Source organism: Medicago sativa, chromosome 3 (assembly GCF_051527215.1).
Source record: "Medicago sativa cultivar Bolivia chromosome 3, Bolivia_mono, whole genome shotgun sequence".
NCBI classification, from domain to species: Eukaryota; Viridiplantae; Streptophyta; class Magnoliopsida; order Fabales; family Fabaceae; genus Medicago; species Medicago sativa.
Window position 1 is genome coordinate 87,064,306 of NC_140751.1, and position 21,259 is coordinate 87,085,564.

Here is a 21,259-nt window from a genome sequence, read left to right on the forward strand (position 1 = left end):
AGTGGACACGCGGCACCAATTATGGAGAGAGTGTTTATGGGAGAGTGTATGAGTGACTGACCATAGCATTCCTCATAAGTGTGTACTGTAAAAACAAAGGAAAAAGAAACACAATGAGAATTGAATTTAGTGATGTAATTGGAAATGGTTTTTGTAACGCAATCAAATTAATTTATCATTTAAATGAGAAAAAAATATATGCAATCAAATTAGACAATTTTCTTTCATACGTAAATGATGATTATTAATCCAATGTTTATTTAACATGTGTCGTTTTTATATTATTGGGCCAATCAGATAGCATCATTTTGTTGTTTTACATCATAATTTAATTTTTTTTATTCCTTCAAATAATGCTTTAATTTTGCTATTAGCCTATATAAACTCCATGTTTATTCAACCATTTCATCTGTCTGTTTCTCTTTTATAGAGTGTTATCAATATTAAAAAAATATATAATGGCAACATTATTTGATAACATATCTGAGATCAATCCAATGAATAAATCATGGAGCATAGTTATTTGAATTGTCCGTATTTGGTTTGTTCTTGATGTCAATCGATGTACACCCCTTTTCGCCTGACATGGTTTTGGTGGATGCATTGGTGATGTCAATTATAATTTAATGTTTATTGGTTTGCGTGACTTTGTTGTTTTTTGTCACTCTCCTCTTTGTGTGACATTTGAATAATTCTACTTTGATGTTTACTTTCAATTTTGTTATGAATCTATATTTTATTTTATTTTTGGTACATGAATCTATAATTTAAATCATGTGTTATAAGAATGGTTTGTTTATATTTTCGATTATCTTTAAATTGACATTAAACTATTGTAAAAAAAACATGTTAATAAGTTTTTAAAAAATAAAAATTGATATGTATTGAGGAGTGATATATTAACTACAAGTGTAAGTTTAAAGAGTTAAACCACGTATCCACTGTTCATTTTATCTTAACTTAACTTATATATTTATGATTTTATTTTTATTGTTAATCATGTGTTTTCATGTTTTTAACCATTCTCACTGTATTTAAAGTTTCATTTTTCCGTTCAATCGATTTGCATTTCATAAACGCAAATATAATTATTATTATTAATTTATTGAGTGATCAAAAATAATTATAAGTAAATTGTGAATCAGTTATTGAGTAATTAAGTGAATGAGTTATTGGCTGATCAAAATATTTACTCCACACCTAAACACTAAGAATAGGTTTAATGATGAAAATCTGTCATTTTATTTCTCTGATCTTGCAACCTCATATGTGCGTCAATTACTTAATTTAATCAATTCATATCGTGTTTTTGCTAATCAGTCCACTATTCTTTTTTTTTTGGTCTAGGTCCACTATTCTAATATTCATTTTTCATAACATGACGCATATAACAAATGAATTGTTTTGAAGAGTTTGAGTTTTTTTGGTAGTGTAGAAGAGTTTGAGTTTGATTTCCATTGTATGATTCCACTAAAGATTAACAGTGAAGAAATTTAAAATAATAGAGGTTGAATAAAAAAAAAGTATCAAAGCGAATGACATACAAAAACTAGAAGTTAAGAAAAAAATAATAAACAATTGACATCTAAAACAAACAAAATAATTCATCATAATATTGAGACTTCCGTGGAGGCCTAGACTGGGTTGGATAATCAATCACATTAGGTTAAGAACAAGAATAAAAGTGACTTTCACCAAAAACCTTAAGACATTAGGTATATGAGTCTTATCACTTATATGTTTCTTACCATGTACTATTGCATCCAATGCGGGATTGTAATTTACATATGACATATTAACATCTCTTTCTTAGGTTTGAGACTCTCCGCATCTATGATTTGGTAACATAGTCAAATATGGTTAGAAGATGGCACAACATGATAAAAAAAGCTCGATTGTGGGTGATTTCATGGAAGGTCTTTTTGTTCATTTTTTGTTGTTGTCAGAAGTGAGTAAACAAGTTAAAAAATAAAGATATAAAATGAGTTTGACAATGAGATAATTGATAAGGAAAAAAATAAGGAGTTTGTGCTTTATCCATGAGAGTATAGGGAATAATGGAGTGTGTTGCTGATAATTTCATTGGTTTGTTGAAGGAGTTACAAGTTTTTGCGTAATTATTTTACCAAAAATTTAGACTAAATAAAAAAAACACCCCATATAAAATTTATAATAAGTGAATGACTTACAAAAACTAAAATTTAAAATAAAAAATTAAACCAAATGATATACAAAACAATTCATCATAATAGTGAGACTTTCAGGAAGGCTAAACTGGGTTGGATAATCACATTAGACTAAGTGCAAACAAAAAAAGTGAGATTGACACCACATCTTCATCCAAAATCTTAAAACATTAAGTATATGAGTCTTTTCACTTATATGTTGCTCACCGTGTACTATTGCATCCAATGCGGAATTTTAACTTACATATAATATATTAACATCCCCCTTAAGTGAGAGACTATCCACATCTATGACCTGATAACGTAGCCAAATAAGGCTAGACAATGACACAATATGGTAAAAAAGGTGGGTTGTGGATGATTTAATGGAGGATCTTTTGTTCCTTTATTTCATGAGAATAGATCAAATACATTAAAGAAGAATAAGAAGATAGAAAAGTAATTTGACAACTATTGAAATGATATGAAGAAAAATAAGGAGTGTGTGCTTTACTCATGTGAGTATTGAAAATAATAGAGTGAGTTGTCGGAAATTTTACGGGTTTGTTGAAGGAGTTATGGACTTTTGGGTAATTATTTTACCAAAAAATTAGACTAATAAAAAAATCACATCATATAAATTTTATAATAAGCATGTATACTGCCGCGTCAGCATAAAACAACTGCATTTTTTCATCTTGAAATTCCAAAAATACCAAAAGCGAAGGAATTTAAACTAATAAAGGTTGAATAAAAAAATATCATCAAAGAAAATGACATTCTATAACTAAAATATAAGATAAAAAGTTAAATAAATCACATCTAGAAACTAACGAAACATATTATCATAATTTTTGGACTTCCTAGGGATCTTACACTGAGTTTGATCATCACATTTGACTAAGAGAAACCAGAAAAGTGAAATTGATAACAAAATCTTCAACAAAAAATTTAAGGTATTAGGTCTATGGGTCATCTCAATTACAGTTGACTAAAAATCTATCATTTCGTCCAATATAGAACTTTAACTCACACTTAACATAATATATAATATCTTTTAATCAAGTGTTCGATTCTCCACGTCTATAATTATGTGACATAGTCAGATAAGGTCAAATGGAGGAACAATATGTTCAAAAAGGTTGGTTGGTGATGGTCTTACGAACGGAGGTTTATGTTTCTTGCTTTCACGATAAGATAGAAAGAAAATTAGAAGAAAAAAAAATGAATATGAAAAGGGAATTTGAACATGAGAAAAGACAAGAAGAAACAATAAATATTGTGTGTTTTTTCCGTCAGAGTAAAGAGAATAATGAGAGTTGTTGGTATTTTTATGGGTTGTTGAAGGAGTTGGAGATTTTTAGGTAATTATTTTATCAAAAAATTAGACTAAATTAAAAAACGACACATAATTTTAAATGTCTAATAAACATGTATTTTGTCAACTCAACATAACAAATTTGCAATTTTTCATTGTCACTTGCCATATAAGGTAAAAAGGGAAGGAATTTGAAATAACATAGGTAGAATGAAAAAATTTGGATGAAAGAGAATGACGTCTAAAAACTAAATTTTAAGATAAAAAAATAAACAAATGACATAAAAAATAAAATAAAAATCGTCATAATATTGTTACTACCATGAGATTCTACATATAAGTTGATCATCATGTTAGACTAAGAGAATCCACATAAGTAAGATTGACACCACATTTTCAGCATAAACCTTAAGACTTTATGTATATAGGTCATATCATTTATACATTGTTCAATATTTGCTTTTGCATCCAATGTGAAACTTTAAGTCACACTTAACACATTAACATCTCCCCCTTAAAGTATCAGACTCTCCGCACCCGTGACTTATAATCAAGAAGCAACACTCTATCTTCCTTAACAAAGTCGAACCAAACTAGGCTACTACCGTTGGGCTTTCTAGGGGAGCCAACATTGGCGTGATCAGCCCATTGGATAGAGAACAGTCATTTTGGAAAATTGCTCTTCTCCCAACAAAACACGCTCACTCCCATACAAACTGAACAAAATACCCCACCTAATGTGGGTTAACTCACGCTCGGTAAACTGAAATATAACCTACATGAGTTAACTCAGGATGAGGTTATAACCTACATGAGTTAACTCACGCTAACTTAAGTCATGTGCCGAGCGTAACTTAAGTCACGCTGGGTTTTACACTTGCATGAGTTAATTCATGTGGGGGGTATTTTGGTCAGTTTGTATAGGAGTGAGCGTTTTTGTTGGGAGAAAAGCAATTTTCAGTCATTTGAGTGAGGATGATAACCCATTTTCACCCAATATTTTAAGGCATTATTGTACGTGAGTCTTCTCACTTATATATTGCTCAATCTTCACTAATCTATATTATGTTGGACTATAACTGACACTTGATACATCACAACATTTTATCCCTTAAGTATGACTAAATTGTAGCCCGTGCTTGGCACGGGTGTCCATACTAGTTTTGTCAAATCACAAAGATATTTTAAAATTAGCTGTAAACATGATATATTGATGATTTTTATTGGATGAATGTTTACGCATACCCATTAAACTTATTTTATGTCAAAATTATTGGACCACTAAATTTTAATTACGGTTGACTAAAGTGCCAAAAATGTGAAAACTTTTATTCCCAGTGGGATGCAGGTGTGAACAGACGCACAAGAGGAATATAAGGTGTCTAGATAATACAATCGGTGTAACAGAAAGTGATCCCTGAAAATTTATAGTTATGGTATGCATTTGTTGGCAGAATCATATATTATACCCGATTTCACTTTTCCTTGCCTTTTCCCACTAAAATTTACAAATTTTGTTAAAAATCCAATTGCTATGCTACCAAAGAAATATTCCAATTTCTATAGAATGAGTTAGTTTTTTTTTTTTTTTTGAGTAAATAGTTATAGTATGAGTTAGTTATCACCACAAAAAAATAATAGTATTAGTTAGTTAACTTCGTTGGGTGTATAGGAGGATCAGGTACGGGGTGATTAAAATAAGGTTGCCGACCGACAGTACGTTTTTGTTTTGTTTTTTTTTAACAATTCGTTTCTGTTAACAAATTAAATTGCAAGATTGGCATCAGAGACCAAGTGAAAAAGATACGTTTCACTTTACAACAATAAATTCTACATTCATAACACTCACAGATTTATGTGAGTCCGACAATTTTAGGTTGATTTATTTTTCTACATTCATAACACTCACACAGATTTATGTGAGTCCGACAATTTTAGGTTGATTTATTATGGCAAATGCTAACTTGTGCCCTCAAGGGCACATGTTAAGGAACTCATAATAGAAATATACATATCAAAAGTCGTGCAGTCAATTTTTTAAAAGTTAAATTATCATGTTTTCCAATGCAAAATTGCTTATTTTGGGTTCCTTAACATGTGCCCTCAGGGCATAAGTTAACATGACCCTTATTTTAAAGGTTTAAATGTGTAATTGGTCCCTGCACTTTCAATAGATTTTGACATTGGTCCCTGCACTTTTTTTTGTTTGGCATTGGTCCCTGCACTTTGTAAAAATATTGGCATTGGTCCTTGTACTTTTTTTTGTTTGGCATTGATCCCTGCACTTTGTAAAAATATTGGTATTGGTCACTGCACTTTGGAAAAAATATTGGTATTGGTCCCAATCATTTCATGCCACGTGGCACCAATACCAATATTTTTTCAAAGTGCAGGGACCAATACCAATATTTTTACAAAGTGCAGGGACCAATGCCAAACAAAAAAAAGTGCAGGGACCAATGTCAAAATCTGTTAAAAGTGCAGGGACCAATTACACATTTAAACCTATTTTAAACGTATATATAGAACCCACATGTTTGTTTCACCAAATATAGAAGAATAGTGTTAGAGGTCTCCGTGAACATAACTCGGTTGGCAGCGACATGCATTGTTATATGCAGTGGTCGGGGTTCGAACCCCAGACACCCCACTTATTCACCTTGCAAAAGGTGAATTCTAGCCATTAGACTACTTGACAAAAAAAATGGTGTTAGAGTGTGTATTGGAACGGACCAAAATAGTGATCTGATTACCATTTGTGTCATCTGATAGTAAAGTTCAATAAGAGTATGATGTGAAGATTCAATAATCGAGTTAAGTCTAAGTCCACGTCTTAGATGGTTGTTGATTTGATCTCATATTTGTTCTTTTCTAAAAAACAATATTCAAGAGCCTTTTAAAAACAAACACAAAGAAAAATGTTCAGGGGTTATCTCCCAAACGGTTTGCGCACTCCTCATCTTATTATACGGTGCAGCACATGATCCGACCTCCTGCACCATCTCAATAGACATTGATACGGCCGCAAGTGCATGAGTATATCGTCATAATAAAAAGTGTCAATCCTAATGAATTTGTGATTATCGATGTACCTTTTCTTCTAAGTGTTTAACTAGATTTTGTTTTGACTTTTTTTTAGAGTTCATGTTTGATTTTTTTTTCAAAAATATGCAAATTAATAAAGTGTCTTTGATTCATTGGAGTTTATCACTACAATGGAATATTTTCTAATGTTATGAGAAATCATTGCCTAAAAATGAGGTAACTCAAAATACTTTTTGTCCTCTTTCAAGAAACAAGGTGTGTGTCTTACCAACATAGCTCCATATTCTCATGGTTTTAATGTTGATAAGACTCATTGAGCCAAATTATTCGTCTCATCCAAAAAAACATTTAGGCTACTCTCATTTTTCAACCCCTTTCTCTAGCCTATATTTCTAGCAACTGTATTGTCTTTCAACAAGAATGATGCCTTGTTTTTCTTAAAAACATTAAGGATGGATCAGAGTTTTCAGTTCTCGGCAAAAGAAAAGAAAAAGGATCATGAAAAGTTCTCCATAGAACTATTTTCCGTAATCCAAAGACAAGAGAAAACTAATCGCTCATCATAGTAATGACCTTCTTAATAAAAATAAAGGACACGAAAATGAAACAACGAAATTTTTATTAAAATTAAGAAGAACTAAGTACAAGAGTGTTGTATGATTTTATAGTGAAAAGTGGTTCAAAATTAAAGCAAACTAAACCTATTTACATGATAGACCTATTTATATTATAGACGCTAATTGTCATTAGGATACCCACTGTTGTGAACGAAGTGAACACTCACGAATTTTTTTCACCACCAAAAAAAATATATTCTAGGTGTTAATTAATGAACTCGTGAAATACTTGGTGATTACAAAGCCTTTCGAATGACTTTTACACATGATCATCAATTGCTCAAAGAAACACAACAAAATTGAAGTTCTTAGGTTGTTACGGTTGTAAACTGGCGTTACGAACAATCGTAACATACTCTGCTTTTCTGGGTTTGGGGGCCAAGCTGAGCAGGCGACCATCTTTCAACATAGGTTTCTCTTCAAGGCTTACCACGATCCTAAGAGCACCCTCAAATGGTACAATCCAATATTGATATTTTAAGTGGGGTCCATATTTCATGTCATCTCGAAGCAACTCACTCGTTTTTTGCTCCAATGGTGCAACCCATATTAGGTCCCACAACTTTAATTACAATTTTAATATTTTATTTGTTTTTAATTTTATTACAAATACTGATATTTGTAAAAACCAAATATTTTTTATTGGTTTGAATTTATTTTCTCTCAAAAATAGAACCGACCTGTTACACTCCTAAATTGAGGTAATCTGTTTGAGTTTTGTTAGACAATAAATAATGAAACCTCCCACATTAGGGTCATGTTAGAAGAGATTAATCATTTCTGCTAGATTGCACATGTGGCTTACAATAGTTAATAATGGAATAGGCAGGATTTCGACGGGGTTCAACTAAACCTCCTAAACATTCTACCCAAACAATAATAATATTTGGAACCCCAGATTTTTTTTACACCATTGGTTCAAAAGATTGAAGAACTGAAAAATTTAAAAGTCTAAGCCACGATTTGGCTCCGCCTCTAGTCAATAGAAATCGTGACAATAATGAATTGATATAATAGACTTTCCATACATGCTATGTTGATCCCTTCAAAAGAAAAAATACATGCCATGTTGATTATTTTATCACTTCTTCTTTATAAAGTAAAATTTCAATCTAGACAAAAATGTTAGTAAATTTAAAATGGAAAATTTTAAATTCATGGGTCAAATTCAAAATTCAAGATTCATAATGTCAAATCCATTAAAACAAATAGTATAAAAATTATTTTTAGTCTAAATAAGCCGAAATTTACCAAAGGATGGTATTTTATCACGTATGGGAAAAAGAACTACTATTTTATAGAGAAAGCCTAATCCAAATTCCACGTAACAGAACCTAAACATCGTCTCTTCAAACTAAAAAATAAAAGAGAAATTCTAACATGATCACATGACCAAATAAAAAGTGTTTGGTCACACACATACATAAAAAAATATTTTTTAATAGTAAAGAGGAAATTGATAAAAAAATGATTGAATATTTTAAGGATCATCTTTTTATGTGTGTGTCCAAACACTATTGATTTGGTCTTGTGACCATGAAAGAATATCTCTAAATAAAAACCTAAACATTGTAATTAAAAAATAGTACTGGTAACTTAACAGTAACTTATTTAATAGAAGTGATAATCCATATAACTGAATCTGATATTAGCACCTCACCTGAGCTTCCAAACAGGCGTAAACATACACAAACACAAACATTAGTTGTCATTTCACTATTTCAGTACTATTTTTTCGTCAAATAATTGAGTACAAAAATCCTAAAATCTGTTTCGTAACTCAATTTGAGTCAACAAATCAGATTACTTCACACGTCACCCTACTTAATCAACCACCAAATCAGACCATAAATGCTTAATTCCCTAAATTTAACAACTGGAATTACACAAAAAAACAATAAACTAATGCTATCATGAATATACTTTCCTAGTGCGCATGTTGTGCATCAAAAATCAAAACAATGGTAACAATTAGGTAGGATACGTAACAATTAACAACCATTAATAGTATAAATCAAATGGAATTTCATCGTATATTCATTCGTATATAATATAGCATACCCTATATACATACATAGGAAAACAATATACCCAAATAAAGCAGCAAAAATTATTTTGACGATCGGGTCCATTAACCAATATAAGGTTGTAAATATCAATGAGAATTAGGAAAACAAAGATTATTAATTAATCAAAATTATACGATTAGCACAATAGTACAACCCACTACCCCATTAATAATCCTTTATTAACCAGAAAAGAAATGGCAAGATATAGTTGTCGTTAACCGCAAAATACCGAAAATAAAGGATCCTTCACATTACACCACAAAGCCAGCTTTCTTCCTCCGATCCAAAAGGAAAAGCAAAAAAAAAAAAAAAAAACCCTCTCTCTGTTTGTATCTGCTAAACTCTCTCATCATAATCCTCTCCGCCAGGTTTTAACTCTAATCAAATCAAAAAACCCAAATCCTTTTTTTGTAGCTGTTTCTCTCCCACCGGGTTGGGAGTAGTGGGGAGACAGAGAAACAAAACACATTAATCATCAAAGTGTTTCCTCTTATCCCCGCTGTCCCATCCGGCCCATAATTAAAACCCTATCTATGCCTTCTTTTCATTCTCATAACAACCTTCTTCTTATTCATCTCCCATGCTTAACCTCACTCTCTCTCCACCACCAGTTCCACCACCACCACCTGAATCAACACCATATCACCTCCATCACCAAGTAATTATTATTACCATCCAACATCAATTTGTGGGGTAATCTTAATCATCAATGATTTATGTAGATACTACATAAAAAAAAGAAAAAGAAGAAAATACAAAAAAAAAAAAAAAAAAAATAGATTGATCGTTATTGATCGATGTTGTTCATGAATACTGTATCACCAATCCTTACTTCAGCTTTCGACCTCACCACCGTGACATTAATCTCATCCTTAATAGTCCTCTCTGTTTTATCTCTTTGTTTCATTTTCCATCTCCGTTTGAAATCTAAATCTTTAACCTATCTCCAAGGCTTTAATTCTCTTTGGACCGTACGTTTCCTCCTTGTACTTTTCATCTTCTTCTGGTGCATCATCGAACTTTTCCGGTTACCTTTTTTCCGTCGAAAATATCTATATCCACTTTCACCCTCTCTAGGTATTACTCAACAAGCCAACCTCTGCAAAATCCACATTGTTTTTTCTCTTGGATTCTTTGAACCAGCTTTTCTCTTAACCTTGTTGTTTCTCCTCAACGCTTCCATCAGAAAAAAGACACCAAACGACGGTTGGGCTGTAACCTTTGTGTTCAGCACGTGTCTTCCATTAGGTATTCTTCAAGGTTTACTTGTATATTTCAATCCATTGGAACATCGTGTTCCGGCGTTGTTACGACAAACCTTTGTGATTCTAGAAGACGACACCGTTCTCTGTGCTTACCCGTTCTTAAACAGCGTTGTTTTCGCAGCATTCGCTGCTGCGTATTGTGCATGGTTGTTGTTCTCATGTTGGAAGGTTTTATCATTGGTGATTAACAAAGGATTAAGGATTCGAATCTACGCATTGGGTTCTGTCGTTTTGGTGGCTCTTCCTCTTCAGGTTGTGTCTTTGGCCTTCACCGTTCTTTGGAGTCCTGAAGATGATATTTACGGTGTCATTTCGTTGGTGGTGTTTTTCTGTGCTTTTTTCTGTGCTGTTGCTGGTGAGGGTATTTTGGTAATTAAGCCTGTTTCGGATGCGTTGGCTGCTGGTGGAAACTGTTGTATGTGGCCCACACGTCGTCAAGATTCATTGCCGGCGGAGGAAGAGAAGATGGAGGAGGAGACAGTTGCTATGGTGGATTTAGAGGGAGGTGTGGTTCGAGGGTAGGGTGGTAATTTTCTCCTGTTGAGGAAGGACTTTTTTGGCTACATGTGCTACATGTAAACTGATTTATTTATTTACAGAAAAGAAAAACAAAATTGATGATTCTCTCATTCTCTTTATAATTCTGTAATCTGAATCTGAACTGGTATTTCTTTACTTTTTTGGTGAAAAGTATTTTTTTTTTATTGTTTTGTATATAACTAGTGTCGTGCCCGTGCGACGCACGGGTGGAAAACGATCGACATTTGACTACACGTCGTCGACATTCTACACGACACATCGTTCTGAAATTAATATTACGTGCGTTACAGCGGATGACACGACACATACTGAACGATGTGCACATTACACGGACACAAAAGCGTAGAACACTAAGACTTCAAAATCTTCTACAAAATAATGGAAAAGCGATAAAGATAATTAAAGCTTTGCCCGAGCGATGCACATGTGGTATTAACATTGATCAATCGACACAACATACATATATCTCTGAGCAACAAAAACGTACAAAAGAATTTCCACATGGCCGTACTAAACAACTTGATTTAGAAAATGCAAGAATATGGTTAACTATAATACACTACATATTATGACAAAACACAAATGTCTCCAAAGTTCCAAAAAAAAAAATAGTAACTCAAAACTTTATCATACAAAATACATCAGCTTCTCACGACTTTGATTATTTAAACAACCCCAAAAACTTGTGCTACACATATATATACTTCGATTTGGCTATTGCCTTCATATGCATTGCCTTCATCCCCTCATTGCCATTATCACTACTTCCCCAATGCAGCTGCATTGTCTTCATCCCCACAATGTCATTATCATTCCCAATCACCCATTATATCTTTTGGATCTAAGGAATGAAAGTTCTCATAATACACTTTGAATCTACCGTATTTAATATTGTTAGATGCACACGAAAATGGAATTGGCCATTGGTAGCAACTGCAAATGAATTTAAAAAAGTCCCCAATGTCATAATCTCAAGTCAAACCCTTAGTAGTTGCAAAGACGATATCCATTTCATCCAAGAATATGAGAAAACAATAAAACAAAGTTCATTACATAGTCCTCTAGGATAAACTGATTGGCATATAAATTAAAAGAAGAGTCCATCATAACTTGTCTATTGGTTTTAGCTATCAGGTTTGAAACACAAATGCTTATACCATTCAATACCTGCAATTTTTAGCTATCACCAATTAAAAATGTTACCAATGAGCAAAAAAGAAGTGGTCACAATACAATTCTGTTTTCACTAACTCACAAAACATTAGTAATCTCCTGGAAGTGTCAAATATAGGCTTTGAAGTATAAAGTAAAAATTAATAACTAATATGCTTAAGTGGTTTGGTAAACAATGTTCATCACAATAATGGTATACCCAAAAAAAAAATTGAAGTATAAAGATAAAATGCAAAACTCAATCATGTTTCTTGAAAACCACGTAAGTAATAAAAAAATCGATTATCAAAACATGTAAATGATTAAATACATGGCAGTAAGTAGATTCAATATTTTCTAATATTAGTAGACACGTGAAACCAATTCCACCATTCATTTGAACAATAAAGAAACACAAAAAACCACTATACCAAAGCCAACAACACCCTTTAATAACACTCATTTTGTTACAAAATAACAGAGAAACATTGAAAATGATGTTCATCGTGTGATAATAATTAAGCTACGAGTGATGCATATAGTAATAACATCAGAACTACCACTACACTTAAATTATCTCTTTGGCAACATTGTTTAAAAGTATAGATAAATTTGAAGAACCTGTCATGTAAATAATTAACAAAACAAATGCAGAAAAATTTATATACAGTTTAACAAAATCATTTTAAGCTTTAGCAAGACATGAGGCCAGCCCTACCACTGTTTGTGGTTGTCTTTGAAAACAACCATTTGCATGAGTCTATGGATTACTTTAGTGGAATGATTTTAAAGAACAAAACTACAAATGCATTACTTTAGTAAAAAACTAATGCCAAATACACAACACCATAAAAAAGGAATAGAAGAACAGAACACCTGAAATTAAACTGACCGGAAACTCCATGGGCAGTTTCCCATTTCTCGTTCTTTCGTCAAATGAGTTTTCCATCTCCAACAAAGAAAACAATGCAATTGAATTAGACAACGACAAACAATTTTAAAAATAAAAAAGCAGGTAAGTAACCAATAAAAAATAGACTACACTAATAAAATAATCCAAAATTTCAACACCTAATGGTTGGCTTTCATGAATAAAAAATAAATTAAATATGAATATAACTGCAGCAGTCATGTACATTTATCTCACACCAACTCCCAATTCCTGCTGCATACTATATATCTCACAAATGCTTTTGAAGACTTTAACCCCAAAACTTCTTCATGGCACTTGTTTGCAAAGCTTCTGAGTTTGGTTGGCTGCTTCATATTTGGAATTTTATTTTTGTTTGTAGTATAAGGAAATAGACATGTCATTTTAAACCTGAAAAAAAAAAATGGTGAGAAGCTTCTAATGCTTAAAAGAAGAAGAAAAAAGGAAGACAGTTGAACTTAAGCCTCTCCTTCTATTAAGATCAACAATTGCAAAAGCAGGCTTTCATGTTTCATTTGTGTCATTTAATTTCTTTTGGTAATTAATAGTTAGTAGCAAACTCAAACAAAATCCACATTAACAAATTATAGTCTTCACTCAACCTGTAAGATTAAGTCAATGAGCCATGTTTTTGTTTGCTTTAAAATAGTTGAACACACATGTTTGCTTTAAAATAGTTGAACACACAATGAAGAAAGTTCTGATAGTTGAATGGAAGAAAGTGCAAGTACTTAGCCCATTGATATTATATATTGCTTGAACATTGGCTTCCATACATGAGCCACCGTTGAAGTATGTTTGAATCCCATGTTTTCATTGTCTAATGGGAGAAAAGTAATTCATTCACTACTGGCATATTCGTGTAATTATGCAGCTAGAACACAACAAAGCAAAATAATAAAGTAAATTTGATTGAAAAACATATTATTACCTTTGAGAAACACAGAAGCAAGATCTTAGAAAGAAGTAGGGTTCATAATGAAAAAACTGAGTCCAAACATAATCACAAAACCGTCCCAAACAAAGAATGTGATAAATTGCACAATGAAATGGTCCACGGCCTCAAGCTTTGCTTATAAAATGGTGCATCCCGTCTAGGTGTTGAACCGAGTCTGACATCCGTTCTCCTCGTTAATTCTTCAATTTCTATCTCCACAATTCCCTGAGTGCTCTTGCCCATCAATTTCTGAAGATTATCCACATAGGCACCAAACAAAGCACACTCAATCTTACCACTGAACACAACAACGGAAAAATGTCAAAACACGAAATACATACAAACCTAACAGCAAAAGGAAAATGTAGAGGAGTACCTATGATCAGTCAAACTCGAACACAATCATTTTGGTAACATTACCATCCCTAACATACTATCTCAGCAGATATCCCAGTCATCAAGCCAATCACATCTAACAGACCCAAATAATCAACATCTATAATAAATGAAAAAACAATAGAAATAATTGCCCAAGGAAAACTCACTCACCATCCAAATAGTCATAATCAATAGCGTTTCCATACAATTCTTCAATCCTGGTCAAAGAAAGTCCATAGCTTGGAATAATGGAGCTTTCACTCTTCTGCACCTTTTGTCTTCATCTGGAACGGAAGATTAACTTGTATTGATGAATAGTGGTACGATATGAACCATCATTGGGAGCAACAGTGAAATAAGACATCTTGTACACATCTCCTTCAGCCAACTTCTTCTGAAAAACATACAACAGCTGCTTCCTAATGGTTGCGTGAATCTTGGTTCCCTAAATAAAACAAAACAGAGAACACCCTTAAAAAGGAACTAAAGGACCATATGCACTAAACGATGCACCAATAGAAAACAACACATAGAATGAACAATTTACTAACCTTTTCATCTATAAGTACCATCTCTATTGAGTTTGGTTGTTCAGGGTTCAAAAAGGATGGAACCTCCCACATCCTCAGAACCCTAACCTTAAAACACCAACCTTCTCTTTCGGGCATCACCGCAGACAGAGAATCGAAGGAGTTCTCCATCACAGAAATGGAACCGGATATAAGAACCACCAAAAATTTGACAACACAGATAATTACATAAAGAGGGCAATAGGGAGATTTCAACCAATGAAAACAAATTGTTGATGTTTTGAACCTTGGACCTCAGCCTAGTTGTTGAATCAAAACCGTTATCCATCACAAATCTGAAAACAAAACACCAGGAACTCAAAACCAGATGAATAAGAAAAAGAAATTCGACCCAGCAAATTGAACACAACAACCAGACCAAACAACTATTTATACACTACAAAGAGGGTAATAGGGAGATTTCAACAAAGAGACAAACATGACACAAAAGGAATCGGTACCTTCACAACAAAACAAAATAGAAGATTAACATGTGGGAAGATCTTCCCAAAGAGACAAAATATCCCCTAAAAGACAAAAAACAACTTCAGAAACATACCTGATTCAAATCAAAAGATGTCTCCCTCCAAGATTCCGTAAAAACCGCAAAACCATGTGAAAAAAAATTTGGACGGAATAAAAAAACGAAACCCACCGGAAATGGAGATGAACAGGAGAAATCAGGCAAAATTGGGTAATATCTTTTGTAAGAGTTATTGATTCATTCATTTATTTAGTTAATTTTACTGTGTTATTCTTTTCTCTATTTTACCATTCTTGTACGATACGATCAAGCACTACAACTCAGGTTTATTTCTCATTGTTCAAGTTGTAGCACTTCTTGACTTATTGTACTAAGCCTATGTTTGGTTATAAGGCCAATTTTCTGCGTTTGCTCAAGATTCATGACACTTTTAGCATATCTAAATGGAAGCTTAGTTTTGTAAGCTTAACTAAATGTGTTTTTAGAGTTTCAAATGCAAAACCAAACGTATGTTATAAGTATTTCGAGAAAGCTAAAATCTAATTCAACTAGATTAGGATCCAAAAAAAAAAAAAAAATCTGAAATGGAGAGTATTCCACTCCATAAGAGAATGATGATGAAAATACTTAATCTTGAAATTAAAATCATCATCTCAATCTCAATATTATACTTAGCGAGTGTTTGTTATCGCAGCAAGATCCATGTTAACATACTGTTAGACAGAAGCTACAAACTATAGCTTTTCTATTACCACATTAGAAGTGTGTGGGATGTAAGAATGCAAACAAACAAGCAATCAATGGAGGGAATGGACCTTTTCAATTTTTTCTCTCATATCAAGCACATTCAATAAAAGTATGATATGATAGACATAGTGCATAACTTTAATAGTGAAATTGGCAACAATTGAAAAGTATGATAGAGAGAAATTGAGAGCATCCATTCTCATTAATGGATTCTTATATCCAAAGCAAATTTCTACAACTATATATAGTGCATAATTTTTACCTCTGATTACAGAACCAAATAAAAACGTAAAGAAGATATGATGTCTCTAAGCTTAATCCTTTCTGCACGTTCCTTCGCATCCCATTTTTATGTACAATCGTCTTCCATTTCATTTGCAACGGCAATTGAATCACCTTAACACACTTGTTCCTTTTACTTCACCTTATTTAATTGATTTCCTTACCATTCCTAATTTTTGAACATGTACTACACAAGCTGATTTCTTAAACAATAGTCCAAACAACAATAGATCACCAACCCCCAACCATTACTTTATTTTCTTTTAAAATATCAGAAACATTTTTTATTCTTTAAACAATATACATTTTGCATTCGTGATTACAAATTAATTTATATTGTTATAAAAAAATAGAGCAATTCTAACTTGGACAGACACTCACAAATATAAAAAATAAAAAATAAAAGAGAAAAAAATTAAATGATGTGATTAAATCATTTCTCTTTTAATTTTTAATAATTGTGTGTTTCCAAATAAATTTTACGTCCTCAAAAAAAAAGAATGGTAAGTAAGGCATTTATTTGTAAAGAGCTAGTTGCTAAGGAGTATTTTTTATAGAATAAAAAGAAGAGATTGTTGGTTTTTTACTTCAGAATTTGCCATCACACTGAGAAAATACGAATTTACCCCCAACATCAGTTTAACTGTTAAGTGCAGTTATGGGTAAATGCGTAATTTTTAAATGTTTCATAGCCATTTCTAAAATGGAAAAACAATTTTCAAAACAAAATCCGCTAAAGAGAGAAAAGGCCTAGATCATTTAAGATTTGAGATACAATACAAAATAAATTTTGCTCTATAGACCCCTCAAAATGCTTATAGGCCCCTCAAGTTTTCTAAAATGCACTTGTTTAACAGAAGCAGATCATAACTTTCAATTGCTCATGAGCTAAGCACCAATCATCTAGGGGAATAAGCCTTGATCCTAGATCAGGACTTATGAACTGATACGCCTGATGCGTAGAACTGTAAAGTGCATAATCGTATCATTTCTCTTTTAAATCATTCACACATAAAATTCATATACATTGATAATTGGTAGAGTACAAAAAAATCATTAACGGTTTTTGGCTTGGCATAAAATTCATAAACGGAACGAGTTCAATGTCGCGATATCAAAATACCAATATACAAAATTACGACATGAAAACATCAAGATACATAAACAAAATAAAAAATCAACTATTGAATCGCTAGGTGTGCAAGTTATGAGTAGCTCATTTTCTTTTACGCTTCACTCGATAATGGACGGTCAACTCTATTTGTTGAACATTATGTTGCATAGTAGAATATTGATGGTTGTATTTTGTACCAATATTCATCCCTTCCAAGGCTATGTTTCTAACTCCCCTACATAATTATAGTAAAGTACCTAGAGTTTCAATTGCATTCTCCTACTCTATCAAAACCTCCATATTTATCGACCAAGGTGGGTGTCCCTCTACATGAGGCAATGAGTAGTCTTAGAATGCCTAACCGTCTGAAAGACATTTAATAATCTTGTAAAATAAAACATATTCTTGGAATGCCAAAAATATGCAACAATTAATCTTGAAATGCATGAACCATCTGAAAAACGATTGAAGATGTTCATTTAGTAATCTGGTGACTTATGGCCCTTTCCAGGAATGAACTGTGCTGAAAACAACTTGGCCTTAGTATAGTTGGAGTTGATTACAAAGGTGTGTATGTCTCTAAAATTCTCCATATCCCAAGCCTAAAAAAAGTACAAACATTAAATTACAAACACCTATATTAACCATTATACATGTGGTACATCTGAAATACTACAAACAAATAATTACATGCATTAGAATCAAGTATCCAGTCAACTGCATTCTATGAGGCTTAGTCACCTCACCCATGTAGTAGTAGTAGAGGTAGGCTACAACGGCAACGCCCTATGACCATTGATTAATTAACTGCGGTGAGATCCCATAAGTACTCTACGTACAACACATCGATGTATTGCTGACTCTTGTCAGTATAGCGGATGCATCCAACTAGGTAAAACTGATAAGCCCTTATACACTTAGTCATATGCCCATCTTTGACAACCTCCATCGCTGGTTCATTTTCAAGTTGTAAGGATATGGTATGATAGATCGAGGAAAACGCATATGCGAATAATGGTCCCTAGTGCCGTATTAGTCCAAGGTTGATCGGGTTGTAACCCTGAACCAGAGCGATCAAGAGTTATGCCCCGATAGGTAGGTTCGTAACTCGCAATAGGGATATTTTTGAATTTTTAAGGGGTCCTATGAGCAATTGAAGTGGCCAACTGAGTAGCTTACACAATGAATTTTATAACTATGTGTAATTAACGTGACAAAAGAAATTAGTTTTCGACAACATATATATTCAAAATTCGAATTCTTGTTATTTAAAAAAAAAAATCAAATTCTTATAAAAATAGACGTTCGCATTCAATATCTAATTTTGCCTCAAACATAATTCCTTCGCCGATAAGGAAAAAAAAAATAATAAGAAGAAACATAAAAACACGGTTACTTATTATTTTTTTAGGGATTAAAAAAAAAACACGGTTACTTAACTCCAACAATATTGCAGATGGAGCCTGCCGTAATCATTTTTTTTTTTTGAACTTGTATTACATACTATATTTGGAAATTGGCTTTCCCATAAAACAATATTGGAACAATCCGGGAACTTGAGGTGTTTACCGACAAAAACAGTTAAGAGTATATTTTTTATGAAGAATAAAAACAGTTAAAAGTTAAAGGTGTTATTAAAATGGTTTTAATTGATATTTTATTACTGGTATTTACATTCCGAGTTGATTTTTTTTTTTTTTCCTGAAAGTTTTGGAGTTGAGTTTTAATACTAATTTAATTTAATTTACGACTCTTTCCATGTGTTTTTCCTGACAATTCATGTTAACCTTCCCGTATCAAATTGAAATTTCCAGCTGTGAATTAAAAACGACTCTCCTAATCTTTGGGAATTTTTTTTTTAAGGATAATCTTTGGGATTATTTCTCTAGCTGTTTCCTTTCGAGAACAAATCTTTGTGTACACAGTAAGCAAACCAAAACCCTAGAATCATCATCATGATCATCATCATCATAATATTAATTAATAATTAATATATCAAGGGTCTTGTTAACGAGTGCCCCCGGGGCACTCTTTAAGGATTCCAAAAGAAGAAAATATTTTATAAAAAAGTCAAAGATTTTGATTTCCGATACATTGATTACACATATTTTCATGATAAGTTACTATTTATAGGCCTTAACCAGTGCCCGGGGGCATTGGTTAACATTTCTCATATATCAATGACCCACCACCACAATACAAAACACCCTTTTCACACTAACATCAATATTTGTACACCCTAACCTAACCTAGACTTTCCCCACCTATATATACAACCCTCCTCATATCCACCTCATCATTCCTTTTTTTGTTGTTATGTATTTTGTTTTCCATCTATCATGAGCAATATCCCAAAATCTCTCACCGACTCTTCCTTAACTCTCTTTAACCTCACCATATCATCTTCTGATCCTTGGCCTTTCTCTTTTGTTTTCTTATAACAGAAAAAACCTCCCAAAACCAATTAATCATTGTTTAACAACTACTTGAAGTACATTCAATACAGAAGTTATTGCTGTTTCCTTCAACTTTGTGGGTTTTGTTCTTTGTTATTCTTCTTAATTATGGGGATTAGTAGTAATCATCATAACCATCACTTGAGTTTTCATTTGCACATTCCTCACCTCAATTTTCATCACCACCATGAAAAGAATAAGGACATTCCAAAAGGGTGTTTGGCAGTGATGGTGGGACAAGGAGAAGAGCAACAAAAGTTTGTGATCCCAGTGATTTACATAAACCATCCATTGTTTATGCAATTGTTGAAAGAAGCTGAAGAAGAATATGGATTCGATCACAAAGGACCAATCATCATTCCCTGCCATGTCGAAGAGTTTCGCACCGTCCAAGGAATGATTGATATGGAGAAATCTCACCACCATCATCATGCTTGGTGCTTTAAAGTTTGATTCAATATTATCATTACTAGCTTGAGCTAATTATTATGTATGCATGAAACTTTTATGTGTATTTCTCTCTCTCAATGTTCTCCAATAGTGTTGATATCATTAAGTAACAAAAATCTTGGATCTTAATTTGTAGAATTATTTTTGGGTATAATTGTTTGATATCAATGGCAAAAATCGAATGAGAATCATATTGTGGTGTGAATAATATTGTGTTTATTTTACCATAAAAAAACAATAATGTGTATATATATATTCTCAATCTTTTTTTACGCATGTATTCTCAATCAAATTCAATAATAATGATGTATGTATATCCGTCTGTTTGCAATTTCAATCTTATGATTGTATCAAAAACTTGAATCTTACATTTCAAAACAAAAACAAAAAAATCCAATCTTATATGATGAATGTGAACACTTTAAAGTAGATAGAGGTTCTTAATTAAAAAAAAAAAAAAAAAAAAAAGGTGATAGCTGTTGGAAGTTCCTAGCGTGAAAGACACGGTTGGAATTTGGAATAAAGATAAAGATAAACTTTATTTTGTTTTCTTTTTCATTCGTTTTTGCCCTTTTAGCTTGGCCCTACGCAAAAGAAAGATTAACTTTAAGAAATCTAATATATGCATATATTATTATTACAATAACCGCGTTAAGGAGGACTTGGACGTACGAAAGGGTTTTTGGCCTTGTTTTTCAGCAATTATATTCCGTTTAATTAATTTTTTCTATATGTAATAA

At 32.4% G+C, this 21,259-nt stretch overlaps 2 protein-coding genes and 1 pseudogene across 3 annotated transcripts; 2 read left to right on the forward strand and 1 right to left on the reverse strand.

Annotated features, from left to right (window-relative positions):
* The first annotated feature begins 10,011 nt into the window (after window positions 1-10,011).
* On the forward strand, window positions 10,012-11,001 carry LOC146941416 (uncharacterized). The gene has a single exon (XM_085749954.1). The coding sequence runs from the start codon at window positions 10,012-10,014 to the stop codon at window positions 10,999-11,001; it is 990 nt and encodes a 329-aa protein (XP_085606080.1).
* A 520-nt stretch (window positions 11,002-11,521) lies between these two features.
* On the reverse strand, window positions 11,522-16,651 carry LOC146941417 (uncharacterized; annotated as a pseudogene). The gene is made up of 7 exons (XR_015032372.1): window positions 15,546-16,651; window positions 14,969-15,282; window positions 14,589-14,862; window positions 14,416-14,511; window positions 14,034-14,337; window positions 13,048-13,492; window positions 11,522-11,952 (listed from the first exon to the last, which is right to left on the reverse strand). The product of XR_015032372.1 is annotated as an uncharacterized LOC146941417 (transcript).
* A 3,257-nt stretch (window positions 16,652-19,908) lies between these two features.
* On the forward strand, window positions 19,909-20,987 carry LOC146941418 (SAUR-like auxin-responsive protein family). The gene has a single exon (XM_085755178.1). It carries the CDS (start codon window positions 20,178-20,180, stop codon window positions 20,520-20,522), a length of 345 nt encoding a protein of 114 aa, XP_085611304.1. The 5' UTR covers window positions 19,909-20,177; the 3' UTR covers window positions 20,523-20,987.
* The last annotated feature ends 272 nt before the right edge of the window (window positions 20,988-21,259 follow it).